General features: G+C 44.5%; 1 protein-coding gene across 1 annotated transcript; it reads left to right on the forward strand.

Annotated features, from left to right (window-relative positions):
* The first annotated feature begins 675 nt into the window (after positions 1 to 675).
* Positions 676 to 9,694, forward strand: OCSTAMP (osteoclast stimulatory transmembrane protein). The gene is made up of 3 exons (XM_053243470.1): positions 676 to 701; positions 3,693 to 4,737; positions 8,441 to 9,694. Exons 1-3 carry the CDS (start codon positions 676 to 678, stop codon positions 8,798 to 8,800), a joined length of 1,431 nt encoding a protein of 476 aa, XP_053099445.1. The 3' UTR covers positions 8,801 to 9,694.
* The last annotated feature ends 3,008 nt before the right edge of the window (positions 9,695 to 12,702 follow it).

The following is a 12,702-nucleotide window of genomic DNA, read 5'->3' on the forward strand; positions in this document are numbered from 1 at the left end:
TTAGAGGTGAGATTTTATTAGGTGTTGTACAGATGGGTATAAAGTAGTAAACACACTGCGCCATGGCATGCCCTTGCTGTCATCTCAGCAAAACTAGACATGTGCAATAATCCCCCCCACAATTTAATTGCTCCATTCAGTTTTATGTTAAACAATTGGAGTCATTTATGTATTGCTTTGTTAAGTCAGCCATTCTTTTTCATAATGAATGGCAGCCATTTTTGCTACACTGAACCCAGGAGCGGCTCCGAACATTTGGGGGAAGGCAGGTAGGCTCCTGCCTTCTCTGCAGCCCTCTCTGCCCCCATTGATTTTGGTTGTGCGAATGACCTTAACATGTTACTCACTGGCATTATGGAGGAAATTGTCACTGCCAGTGGGAGCCATCATATTTTTGTGGTGGTAGTGGTGATTCCCCCCAGCAATGCCCTGAAATGTCACAACACCCAGGGCATTGTGGGGAAAATGGTTGCCAACAGAGGCAGTTGCTAAAAGGGGCTCTGCCACGCTTTTTCAACTTTCAAATGATTTTTAAAAAGCCCACCACTGCTGCTGTACTTCATGTAACACCCCCGCACCCAGCAATTTTATGAAAACAAATAGTTCTTGAATGAACTGAATAGTAGATATGCCAACCGGTTCATTTGGGAATTTCCCCCTCTGTTGTGTAAAGGGATGAGAAATGACCTGAATAGAAGAAGGTAAGGAGAGCCATGCTCGATCAGGCCAAAGACCCAACTAGTCCAACATCCTGCTTCACTCAGCGGCCAAGCAAATGCATCTGGCAAGCACGCAAGTGAGAAAAAGAGGGCAACCACCTCATCCCATTGGTATTCCCTAGCACCTGGTGTTAGGGAGCATGCCCCCCTCCAATGGAAATATGCCGCTATTGAGGCTAGTAGTCCATTGATAGTCCTATCCTCCAAGAATTTGTCTAATCTGTTTAAAAACCATCTAGATTGATGGTTGCCACTGCACCTGGCAGCAGCAAATTCTGTAGTTTAACCCCACATTGTGAAAAGAAATACTTTCTTTTGTCTGTCCTTAATCTTCTAGCATATAGATTCAACGGATGACCTTGAGGATGAAAAAATTCTCAGTGCAGGCCAGTTTTTTTTCATTTGTATAGAAATGAATTCACTTCTTTAAGCTAAACGACATTGGCAATACAGGTGAACTCCATTATCCGCGGGTGTTCCATTCCACGGGGGAACTACAGATAGCAGGGCATTGGGGCAATGGGAATGGGGGGGGGAGTAGTTTCCTGGAGACTGGAAAAGGGCAAAAAAGGGTAAAAACTGGGGAAATAGCAAAATAAAGTACCCTACAGTACTCCACGGCTCTCCAGCCTTCCAGGAATGCCTCTCCCCCAAATCTCAAATTCGTCATTTGTCTGCAAAAAATCACTGGGGGGGCGGGTGTGTTTTTTGGATTAAAAATGAGCCACAAAATGGTTCCTGCTCCAAAATGGTGGCCCCAAATGACCTTGAAGGTAATTTCTGGCCACCCCAACCCACGGATATGCAAATTTAACCCTTTATTAACCTTACTCCCCCCCACACCTATGCTGAAGTCAGGGGTCAATTAACTGACCGTGGATACACGAATCGGTGGATGTGGGATCAACAAATGGCAAGGTTCTCCTGTACTATGAAATCAATATCACAGCTTAGCAGATCTCATCATATTATATGGCCTCATTTGCACATCACATGAAGTTGAAGAGGCCTCCGGCTGAAATTTTTGATCATCCAAATACATGAAACCTCAGTTTGGACAGAACATGCATCTGAAGTTTGCCTCCCCAGACTTAGGGATGTGTGAACTGGCTCAACCAGGGTCACACAGATGGCCATTGTGCATGTGTCGCAGCCTCCAAAATGGCCACGGCCAGTACACAGAGGCCCAGAATGGGCCGAAAATTGCCCAACCAGGGCCATTTTGAGACCAGGGGGAGGCTGGCGGGGGGAGGGGGGACGTCTGGAGGACACCCCCTCTCCCAGCCACGGCAACGCCTACTGGAGGCAGTGAGTCCTTTAACCTTTTTTTGCATTCGAACCCACGAACCGGCTTGAATTCTAGACGAGCCGGGGTGTTTGGGGATGCACAAAACTGAACATGCCTGGTTCTATTCGAGTGGTTTGGACTTGAACCAAACTGGGCAAACTGTTTTTTTGCACACCCATACCCAGACCCCGATTTGTACCTTTGGTTTGTAGTCAGTTCTTCCACCTTTAACTACGGTTTTGTGGTGCCAGCAATACCTCTGAACGTGGCACTGCAGTCTCACTTTTCAGTAACCAGAAGCTCCTCCCTCAACTCTGGTTGCAACTGGCTGCCGGGGCTGTCCTTCAGTCAAGAAGGAAGCACATGCAGCCAGTTTCCCCTCTTCTCTGCAGTCTCGCTGACTGCAGGGAGGGAGCTCTGTGTTATGTCCGAATTCAGATGGGAGAGCAGGGGGAGGGGGGAATGGAACATGTGAATATCGCCATTAGCTCCTGGATATACATTAGAGTATTACAATGAGACTGTTCTCATGTGCAGCCTAACCCAGGCTAGGGATGCCCAACCCGACTTAGGCTGCATGTGAGAACTGCCAGGTTTGGGCCTGATTCCAGAAGGGCAGCATCACCTAGCCCTGCTTTTTAGCCCGGCTGTTAGCCAAGGTTAAGGGAGCAAGTGTTCCCTTAACCCAGGCTACTGGCCCATGGGCAAGCCAGGCTACTACTACTACTACTAGTAGTAGTAGTAGTAGTAGTAGTAGCCTGGCTGCACATAGAGATGGGTGCCTAGAGTGCCCATCTCTTGGGCGAATCCCCCAATGCATCATGCATGTCACGTGGTGCACTGTGGGATTCACGGAGGTTCTGGCCTCTGTTTACCAGCACTACTGGGCACAGCGTGGAGATTTGTCTGTGCTGTTCTTGGCAGAGTTGATTGTGTGGGTATGCGTCTTGTGTGTCACCAAGGCTGTGAATAGTCATCTGGGGTTCAACCGTGCCTCCCCCCAGCCTGCCATGCATGTGCAGTCATGTTAGCAGCCCCATTGTCTGCCGATATGTTGTAGATCTTGTACTGTGTATACATATGAAATATCCAATGGTACTGACATTCACATTTAATGTTTATGGATATTTATATTAATAGCCAGTAGATCTGCAATGAAGTTGGCCTAAAACTTCTGCTCTGAATTTTGCTATTGATTATTCTCCAGATTGTTAGCTGTATTTGATAGTTAAATGTTGTTGTGTAAAGGTATTTATTATCTGACAATACTTAAGAGCTCGTATTTGACCATATCTTATGGTTGGCATGCAACAGTATTTTATATTTGACAGTACTATTTAGTATCTGAGCTTTTATGAAATTTCATATCTGACACATGCCAAATAATCAAAAGACTCCAATCAGTCTAAAAATCCACATTCCAAATGTTCACAAAAGATGCAAAGCCTTTTCACTAGTAGTACTGAGTTTGTTGAAGCCCTCTTCCTGGAGGGCTTCTATGTTTGAATGTATTCAGGTGCCAAGAAAGATTCCAAAGAAGGCTTTGGGAGACATTGGAACCTATTGACTGTTGTTAATGTCCCCGCCCCACCTTTCTGGATTTTGAATTTTTGAATTGGATTTTTCTGAATATTTGCAATTTCAGTTCTGGTAACCTGGAATAACAATGTTCGTTATTTGTACAGGTTAAGAATCTGGAACCACTGCCAGGACATTCTGTTTCCAAGAATACAACAATTCACCCTGGAAGCCTGGCTTGCTTATTCCACACCACTACCATCAAACCACAAGCAGCTTTTGTCCTTGTTTCTGATATGCTGTTGTATTGCTGTTTCAATAGGGGGCCTCTTCTACCATTGGATGTTTTCCTCACTCGAGTATTCTTTTCAGTTCTCAGCCACAACTGCTGCTGTCATTAGTCTTCTGGCCTTATTGACCCTCTTCTTGGTACACCCCATCCGTTGCATGTTCACTATGATTGTGCCTACATTAGGGACTAAGCAAGGGCGGAAGCTGCTTCTGTCTACCTGCTTCATGATTGTGGCTGTCAACATAGTCCCAAACATCATGAACAACATCCAATCCATACTGAAAGTCATTGAATGTATCTGGAAGAATTCCTCCAAGAGCCTTCTAACCTCCACCGTTCTGTTAGGAAGTGCTTCGCGAGATTTCAGTGAATATCTGATCAACATGAAACAAGCAAAAGCCATTTGGAAACCTATGGATAGCCCTGCTGAATTTAAAACATTCAACAACCACAACCTGCTGAATCAGAAAATGATCAATGCTAGCCAAGGAATCAAGGAAGATTTCTCGCATGTTCAACTGTTGGCCCAGAAAAGCATGCTGTTGGCCAACCGGGTGATTGCTGGCTTCCTCCTCTTCTATCTTATTTTTGAGTCTGCTTGGTACCTGAAGTGCTACCTCACTGATTTCCAATTTGACAATATTTACATCACCAAAAAGCTAAAAGCACTGGCTCATAAAAACAAAGCAACACACCTACTGGTTTGCTCCCCGAAAAAATTGATTAAATCAACTGGTCTCAGGCTCTCTCAAGAAGAACTCATGACATCTCTAATGAACCTTTTTTTCCTGACATTAGTGCTGATGTTGATGATAGTGGTTATAGTAGTGGACTATGTTGTCTTCCACTTGGCGGAAGCAGCTGTGATGGAAATTGCTCAGTTCCCTGTGGTACCAATTACATTCCAGATAAAATACCATGTAAGTGCCAAAGCCTGTAGCTCAAGTGAAGGGATGTCAAGATCAAAACTTTATTGGAATGTCTATGCTATCAGTCTTATATGATGAAGTCATTCACACAATCAAAAACTGTGTTCTACCCAGGTTTGGGAGCGGTGTGTGCTCCTGATTTTTGGTTGTGTGGAAGCAAGGTGGGAGGAAATCCTGGGTAGCTTTTCCTCCTACCTTGCTTCTACACAATCACTTCAGGTTATCCTCTCACCTTGCTTCCATGCAACTGAAAGTTGTGAGCACAAACAGCTCCCAAACCTGGGTAGAACACAGTTTTTGATTATGTGAATGACCTCAGTGGCTGAAAATGACTGAAAGTAGTCCTATTATATTACATGATGCACAGCACCCTGCTGTCAGAAGGAGGCTTGTGGGTCCACAAGGAAGCATCAGCGTCTCTGCACTGAAGGCTTCTTTGCACATGGACTGGGTATGGAGAGGGACTTATTTTCATGCATCTCTCCTCCCTCCAAAAGCCCTTTACACTTGTATAAATCTGATCCTGAGGGTCATGCAGCCCTCAAGGAACAGATTTACACAAGTGGAAAGCACTTTCAGAGGGAGAAAAGACATACAAAAATCACTTCCTCTCCTCCTTTGTGCCTGATCCATTGAGGAAAGGGATGTGCACGAATTGATTTTTTAAATTCAATTTGAATCATCTGAATTGAATCCCCCCCACCATTTGTTTTGGGTCCGAATCTGGCCAGCCAGCACAGGAGCGACTTGTTTTGTCCACAAATCTCCTAAATGAAACAGGTAGATTCGGGTACAAATAGTTTTGTACCCAAATTGATTCGCACAGACAGCAGGCACAGGCAGTGATTCTCTAAGCAGCAGGAAGGGGGGTGAAAAAAAAATCTCTCCTCTTTTCCTCAATCAAGAAAGCAGGAACAAAAAGCAGAGAATACACTCCAGGCAGCAGGCAGGCAAAGCAAAGCAAAGCTCCTCTGGCTCTCTCTTTCTTTTCCCACAAGGCAGAAAGGCAGAATGGTGGCTGGCTGTCTCCTAAAGTACTGGTCTTAATTCCCTCCTTCAAACTCCCCCCACCCGTGTCTCTTCTTTGACCCTTCCCCTAGCCAATGCTGGGTCAGTCACCCCTGGCAACACAAGATTTGAATGGAAATGAGACATCTGGAACCAGGGGGGAATCACCAGCCAATCGTTGCACACTGTAAGTCACCAATTTGAAGCTTGGGAGGGTGGGATTTTCAAAAAAAAATCCTGATATAAAATGGAGATAGCAAGAGCGATTGCCACAAAATGGAGATCTGAATCTACAAATTTTTCAGATCCAAAATCTGGATGATTTGTTTTGGATCTGAATCTGGCCAGCTAGCACAGAGGCGATTTGTTTTGTCCACAAATTGCTCCAAACAGGTAGAGTTGGGTACAAATCAATTTGTACAAATTGATTTGCACATCCCTAGGAGAGAAGCCTTCTGTGCAAAGACACTATAGGCTTCTTTCTTTCTCTTTCTTTCTTTCTTTCTTTTCTTTTTCTTCATTCAATTTCTATACCGCCCTTCCAAAAATGGCTTAGGGTGGTTCACACAGAGAAATAACAAATAAATAAGATAAACAAAATGGATCCCTATCCCCAAAGGGCTCACAATCTAAAAAGAAACACAAGATAGACACCAGCAACAGTCACTGGAAGTACTGTGCTGTGGATGGAAAGGGCCAGTTACTAGGAATGTGCACCGGACCGGTCCGGGGCCATTGCAGAGGCCTCCAAACTGGTCTGGATTGGGGCCGGTCCAGCGGTCCGGGGCATGTAGCTTTAAGGGCGGGGGGGTAGTACTCACCCCTCCCGCCGCTTTCCCCCCTCTGGCGCACAACTTTATAGCAAAGATTTTGGGGCGGCAGCGTTCCTCCCTGCTGCCCCACCGCAATGGGCGCATGCGTGCTCTCAACTTCCGCTTTTAATTGGCAACGACGGGGGCAGGGAGGAATGCTGCCGCCCCAAAATCTTTGCTATAAGGTTGTGTGCCAGAGGGGGGAAAGCGGCAGGAGGGGTGAGTACTACCCCCCACCCTTAAAGTTACATGCCCCTCAGTGCCAGACCACACCTCCGTGGATCCATGCACATCCCTACCAGTTACTCTCCCCCTGTTAAATAAAGAGAATCACCACATTAAAAGGTGCCTCTTTGCCAAGTTAGCAATGGGGGTATCTTGTGAACCCTCAGCCCTTCTTCCATTGATGGAGGGCTGCACACCATGTTTCCCACTGAGTTAAAAGAAAATAGGTATTACATGGTGAAAATTAACCATAATTTTTCATAACTTATCCAACACAAACTGAGATGGGAAATGGTTGTGTCTAATATTCCACCATACAGATAGGCCTGGTATGTGTACATTTCCACTTCTCAGGGTTTCCACTGAAACCTGGTCTACACATGCTTTAGAATGAGATGGTAGAATGGATTATACTACCTTGAACTGCAGTGGAAGACAACTTTTGATTATTCTCTATGTAAAAAAAGTCAAAAATAATTATGTTGCATGTATTGACCAAGCTTCATTACATGGCTGAAAAGAGATCCATTGACAAATGTAAGTAGTATTTTAAAACTCATGATTTCTTACCTTCTACTTGCCCATATTTCTATAGCAGCCCTTAGGTCTAACCCACACAACCTACTTAAAAAATAATTTTCTGTGATTATTGGCCAACAGCCTGACTTACAAAACACTTGTGCAGCAAAGGATGCACACACACATTTGCTGCTTTCCAGTGTAAAGCAGTGTGGATGTTCATGCGGGTGTGTGTGTGTGTATTTTTGCTGATCTCCCTTTCCCTTTGAAGCACTGTGATCCCTGAAAACAAGTCCTTGAGCTCTGCACAACACTCAGGGACATATTTTCACGGGCTACAGAGTACTTCAGAGGAAAGAGGAGATTGGTGAAAATCCCACCTCCCCATACAAGCACTCATGTTACTTTACTTTGGAATGCAGCAAGTTAATGCGTGTGAGGTTCCTTTTTGGGGGGGGCGGGGAATGAAGATGTCCACCATGCTTTTCAGCATGGATTTAGCATAAGCACAGCCAACTGGTTGTGTGAATTAGCCACTACTCGCATGAAGCACATAGCTGAGCATCTAAAGACCTGTATGTATTTTCCTATACCACTTATGATGTTCAATTTGCACTTGTGGCAGTTAGTTCAAATGACTTCTTTACCATGCACATTTTCATTTCAGACTTGTATTTGAAAGAAGCCCCAAACATAGGTGTGCTATCTTTATACTAAAGTATCATATACTGTGGTATCATCTTTATACTATGGTATCGTAGCACAAACACCTGAATATAGACGACTTAGAACTATTCAATAGCTACGTATTAATTTATGTTGGTCATTCAAATAATTTTTGGTTGATTATGTAGAAAGTCAGGTAAAATTTCATCCAAGATAGAAAAATTATACCAAGGCCTTGATCCAGAGATTGTTTGTCAAACTTGTCCCATCGAAATGAATTGGACTTAAGCTAGCTTTTTGTAAATTGTCAAAATGATTTTCAAAGGATCTAAGCATGATCAACTTTCTCTGGATAAGGGCCTTATAATATACCGTTAACTGCATTTTTCACATTTCATAATCAAAGGTTTTTGTTTTGTGAGGTGTTGGGATTTCTACTGAATCATTCTTTTTTATTGTTTCAGGTGAAAATAATTCTGAGGTTTTTGGGATTTTTTCCTCATAAGAGTTTTTATGAAACACACTGGTCTCCATTTGAAATGAGTTACCATCTGAATATGAGTTTGGTTTCTGATGACTGCTCCATGAAGTGCCCGAATCCTCCCAACACAGCTGTGACCCTGGCTGTTGGACTCCTATGTTGTATCATTTATGCCATGGTATTTCTGGAAACGTATTCACATAGACTCTGCCGAAAAATTTCAGCCTCCTTTTTCGAGAGCCAAGAAGACCAGAGAGTCCAATACCTCTACAGGAAACTTGTCAGGAAATACAAGAAAAGGGAGCAAAAAGAGCAGGAACCAACTGTAAAATTGCTTCCATGAGGGAAGAAAGATGTGTTTTCATCTTAGAAGGGGAAGAAAACTTGGCAAATGATATAATAGCAGCTTTTAAAGTGGGTCTGTGTGGTTGTGTCCATCTGACAGGCACGTTGGATCTGATATGTTCTTTGTCAGGCATTATCAGAAGGAATTAGACATGACAGTAGAGAGCCATGACAGTCGGAACCTCTGATTGAGTTCCGCACTGTCATGTCTGAATTCCGTTGGAGTTCTGATATTCCTGTTGGGCCTGACAGGAAGTGCCGGTTCCCTGCCCTCTCCCTGTCTCCTTCCCTTACCAGGGACTGTGCAGGGCCAGGGACAGCAGGCACAATGTCCTCTTCACTCCTACGGAGCACTGGAGCCAGCTGCTTGCCCTCGCTGCAGTTTCTATTTCAAAACATCCTCCTTTCCCCCACTTTAAGTTCTTCTAAGTCCCCAGAAAGATGGTGCATTTGGGGGTATGTAGTAGTTTTAAGGGACCCCAGGGCCTGAGTGGGGTGAAATGAGTGGTGGGAGGGCAGGGCAGCCAACCTGCTGCTTCCTCCAATCCACTGCTTGAGGTGACTGCCTCACCTCACTTCATTTGTGGAGCATCACTGATCTGAGTGTTGCTGCTGTGCCCTATGCCCGAAAGATGCTCTAGTGGTGCAGAGAGTAATCAGAGGTACCCCCAGGTAATTTTGGAACTTGGTCCTAAAGGCCTTTGGAACCCCCCTACCCCACAAGTTAAGCATCATCCCCCTACACAGACACCCCGTGACACATGCAGTATTTAATACATGGGTTTTTGAGGGCACAAAGAAGCTCTGAACTCACAAAAATGTAAGAACAGAAAATGGGTATATTTATGCAAATATGCATTAGCAGAAACATTTCAACACACAACTTAAAAATATCCCCATCTCACATATTTATTTCCCCACTCCCCCCTACATTTAGTATTATGTTGTTAGAATGTTTTGTACAGCCAAGGAAGAACATATTGCTGCTAAATGAATTAAAATTAAAAGACTATCTGTTTTACAGGTTTTATTTTATGGCTGTATCTCCTCTAGCAGAGAAATAATTGTCTCCACTTTAGTTAATCTGTTCAACAACAAAGTAAATTATTAATCTAAATTAGCAGAAGAAACCTGAAGAATAAAGAAAAGATGCACTGAGCTAAATTTCCAGCATGATCACCACAATTATCATCATTTAGCATGTGTCTAGCAGCCTTTCATATTACATAGATAAAGCTTAAGCCTTCTTGATAGATAAAAAGGATTCTAACATCTGTAGAAGATGAAGAGTCTTACTTAGGCACATATTTTAGAATGTGTTATATTTATGTACAATATACAGCGGATATGAAGCACAGGATTATACATATGGGATAAGTTCTTGGGTAAAGCAATAACTCAGCATCCTTATAACAAAATTATTCATTTGATAATAGTTCTCTTGACTGAGCATTGCTGAACATGCAGCTGAGACCTATTGCGGATGGAAAGTGGCACGTGCTTAGAGAGAGAGAGAGAGAGAGAGAAACTTTGGCAACACAAGAGTCATTGGGTAAATAGGTTTCAGGCAAAGCATCCCTTAGGGAACTTGCAAAGGATTTGAGGGTTTGGAAGGTGGTATGCAGCATGTAATTGTATTTATGTATTGCTGTTCAACGACGACGAAAACTTTTTGAATTAGTGTACACAGGAAAATAAATGAAAAGATGGTTCCCGTCCCAAAGGGAGTCACAGGAAAAAAAGAAATACAAGGTAGGCACCAGCAATAACCATAGGGAAAGATGCTACACTGGGACAAATAAAGACAACTAGCTGGGCCGGTTGCAGAGCATCTGCGCCTTTAGTTTGCTGCTTTTCCTGCCTGCTGCCATCGTTTTCTTCCCACCCGGTCTCTGCCGCCGCCTTCTTCCCGCCTACCCATCCCTGCAGTTTTCTCTGCCTGCCAGTCACTCGCTACCATTTACTGCATCTTTTCCCCCCACTAGGTCCCCAGCCCAGCTGCTGCTGCCATTTTCTCCCCTCCCACCCATCCCGGTCGCTATCTGGCAGCTGCTTGCAAACTCTTGCAAGAGCTGCCACACATGGGATTAGCGATGGATATGCCTGAGAGAGAGAGGGAGCGAGCTCTCTCCCTACAAAATATAAGGAAACCACTACTTGAAAGGTGCTTCTTTCAAGTAATATGTGGTAATATGATTCAAATATATTCTAGTAAATATTATTCTAGAGTGTGTCCCAAGTCTCAATACAAGCAGCCAGGATAAAAAGCCTGAGCTCTGGGCAAAGAGGCACCTTTCAGGTGGTGGTGATTCTCTTACATTTTGCAGTGAGAACGCAAGTGGCCCTATCTAGTACTAGCACAGCATATCTTGAACCCATTCACATAACCATTCACAAAGCTGAAGGGAGAAGCCACTACTAGTTTAACTCTCATATTGGGTAGTGACTACTAGCAGCAAGGATTTTTCAAACAGCAAGTATCCTAGATGGTTTCCAGGATAATTTATATTTTGAGATAGTCGTAGTTTACTATATTGCCACTGCAGAAAACTCAACATAGTCAAAACGCGTCTGGCAAAAGCATAAGACAGATCAGCAGATGTTGGCAAATTTCTGATAGAATATTTCATCCTTCAATTAAAATGGTACACTGTGACCAGATGAGAACACCTATCTACACTTCTTCCATCTTATTGGCAACCTGACATTTTTGAAATGAACTATCTATATATATAATTCTCTAAGGCATGCCTGTGGCTAATCCCATGCGTGGCAGATCTTGCAAGAGTTCGCGAGCACAAGCACTGTGGTGATTGGGCAGTGGAGATTCCATATGCAGATAGGGAGGAGGAGCCTGTGAGAGCAGAAGCACCGGGTTGGTTGGGCGGTGGAGATTCCATATGCAGATAGGGAGGAGAAGCCTGTGGCACTGTGGTGATTAGGCAGTGGGGATTCCATATGCAGATAAGGAGGAGGAACCTGTGATGGTTAAGGTCAGTTGGAATGCAACTGTCACTGGTTGGAAGATATTTTTGATTGTAGAGGAGAGGAATCTATATATATAAAAGGATAGTGGGCAGGGGTCTGTGAAGAGAGGGTTTGTGAGGGAGGAAGGAGCCCTTTCCGGAGAAGGAGGATGCCATTGTGTGAATTAGATGAGGAAACAAGATGAACAAGTTCTGTTAACTCAGGAAGGGAGAGAGAGAGAGAAAAGAAGGGAGGGGACGAAAGACAGAGGGGAAGAGCAAATGGAGAGAGAAAGTGAGAAAAAGAAGGGAGGGGAAGAGAGAAACAAGGAAGGGCAAGGGATGGGCCCGAGCCTGTCAGAAGCCTGAGGGGAACGAGCGGCCATGGAGATGCTACTGGCAGCAAGGAAGGGCCCAGTCAACCACTGCTACTGTTTGACCTACCGGGGCCATTGGTGGAGGAAGGCAGGCAGGCAAGAGATGGGCCTGGGCCTGTCAGCGGTCTGAGGGGAATGAGTGGCAGTGAGGAAGGGCCTTGTCAACCGCTGCTGCTGCTCTTGTGGGGAGGAGCAGGAGCAGGGCTTGGGTGAGGGTGGGGAGGTCTCTGGGGATAGGGGGCTGCAGCTTAGCTAATAGGTGCCAGTAACGATGCAGCCGTGACCAAGAGGGGTGAGGGGGATGGAAGCAACGAGATGGAGGAGGAGCAGCAGGAATGCAGCTCAGGTGAGGGTGGAGAGTTCTCTGAGGTGAGGTGGGCTGTGGCAGGGGGTGAGGGGAGCAATCAAGTACTAGCATGAAGATACTCTGCACAGGTTAAGCTAGTTGGGTTTTATTCTTCTAGTTGGATACTCAGAGACTATTTCAATGATTACATTTTACAAATGTTATTGAAACACACACACACACACACACACTTGAACTGGTTTAGATTTAT

Source organism: Hemicordylus capensis, chromosome 4 (assembly GCF_027244095.1).
Source record: "Hemicordylus capensis ecotype Gifberg chromosome 4, rHemCap1.1.pri, whole genome shotgun sequence".
Classification (NCBI taxonomy): domain Eukaryota; kingdom Metazoa; phylum Chordata; class Lepidosauria; order Squamata; family Cordylidae; genus Hemicordylus; species Hemicordylus capensis.

Bases quoted from the DNA above. Each gene is read 5' to 3' on its own strand.
- OCSTAMP (XM_053243470.1), top strand. From the start codon at position 676: ATGAGAAATGACCTGAATAGAAGAAG. The intron at 702-3,692 runs GTAAGGAGAGCC...TTATTTGTACAG, and splicing joins AATGACCTGAATAGAAGAAG to GTTAAGAATCTGGAACCACT. The intron at 4,738-8,440 runs GTAAGTGCCAAA...TTATTGTTTCAG, and splicing joins CATTCCAGATAAAATACCAT to GTGAAAATAATTCTGAGGTT.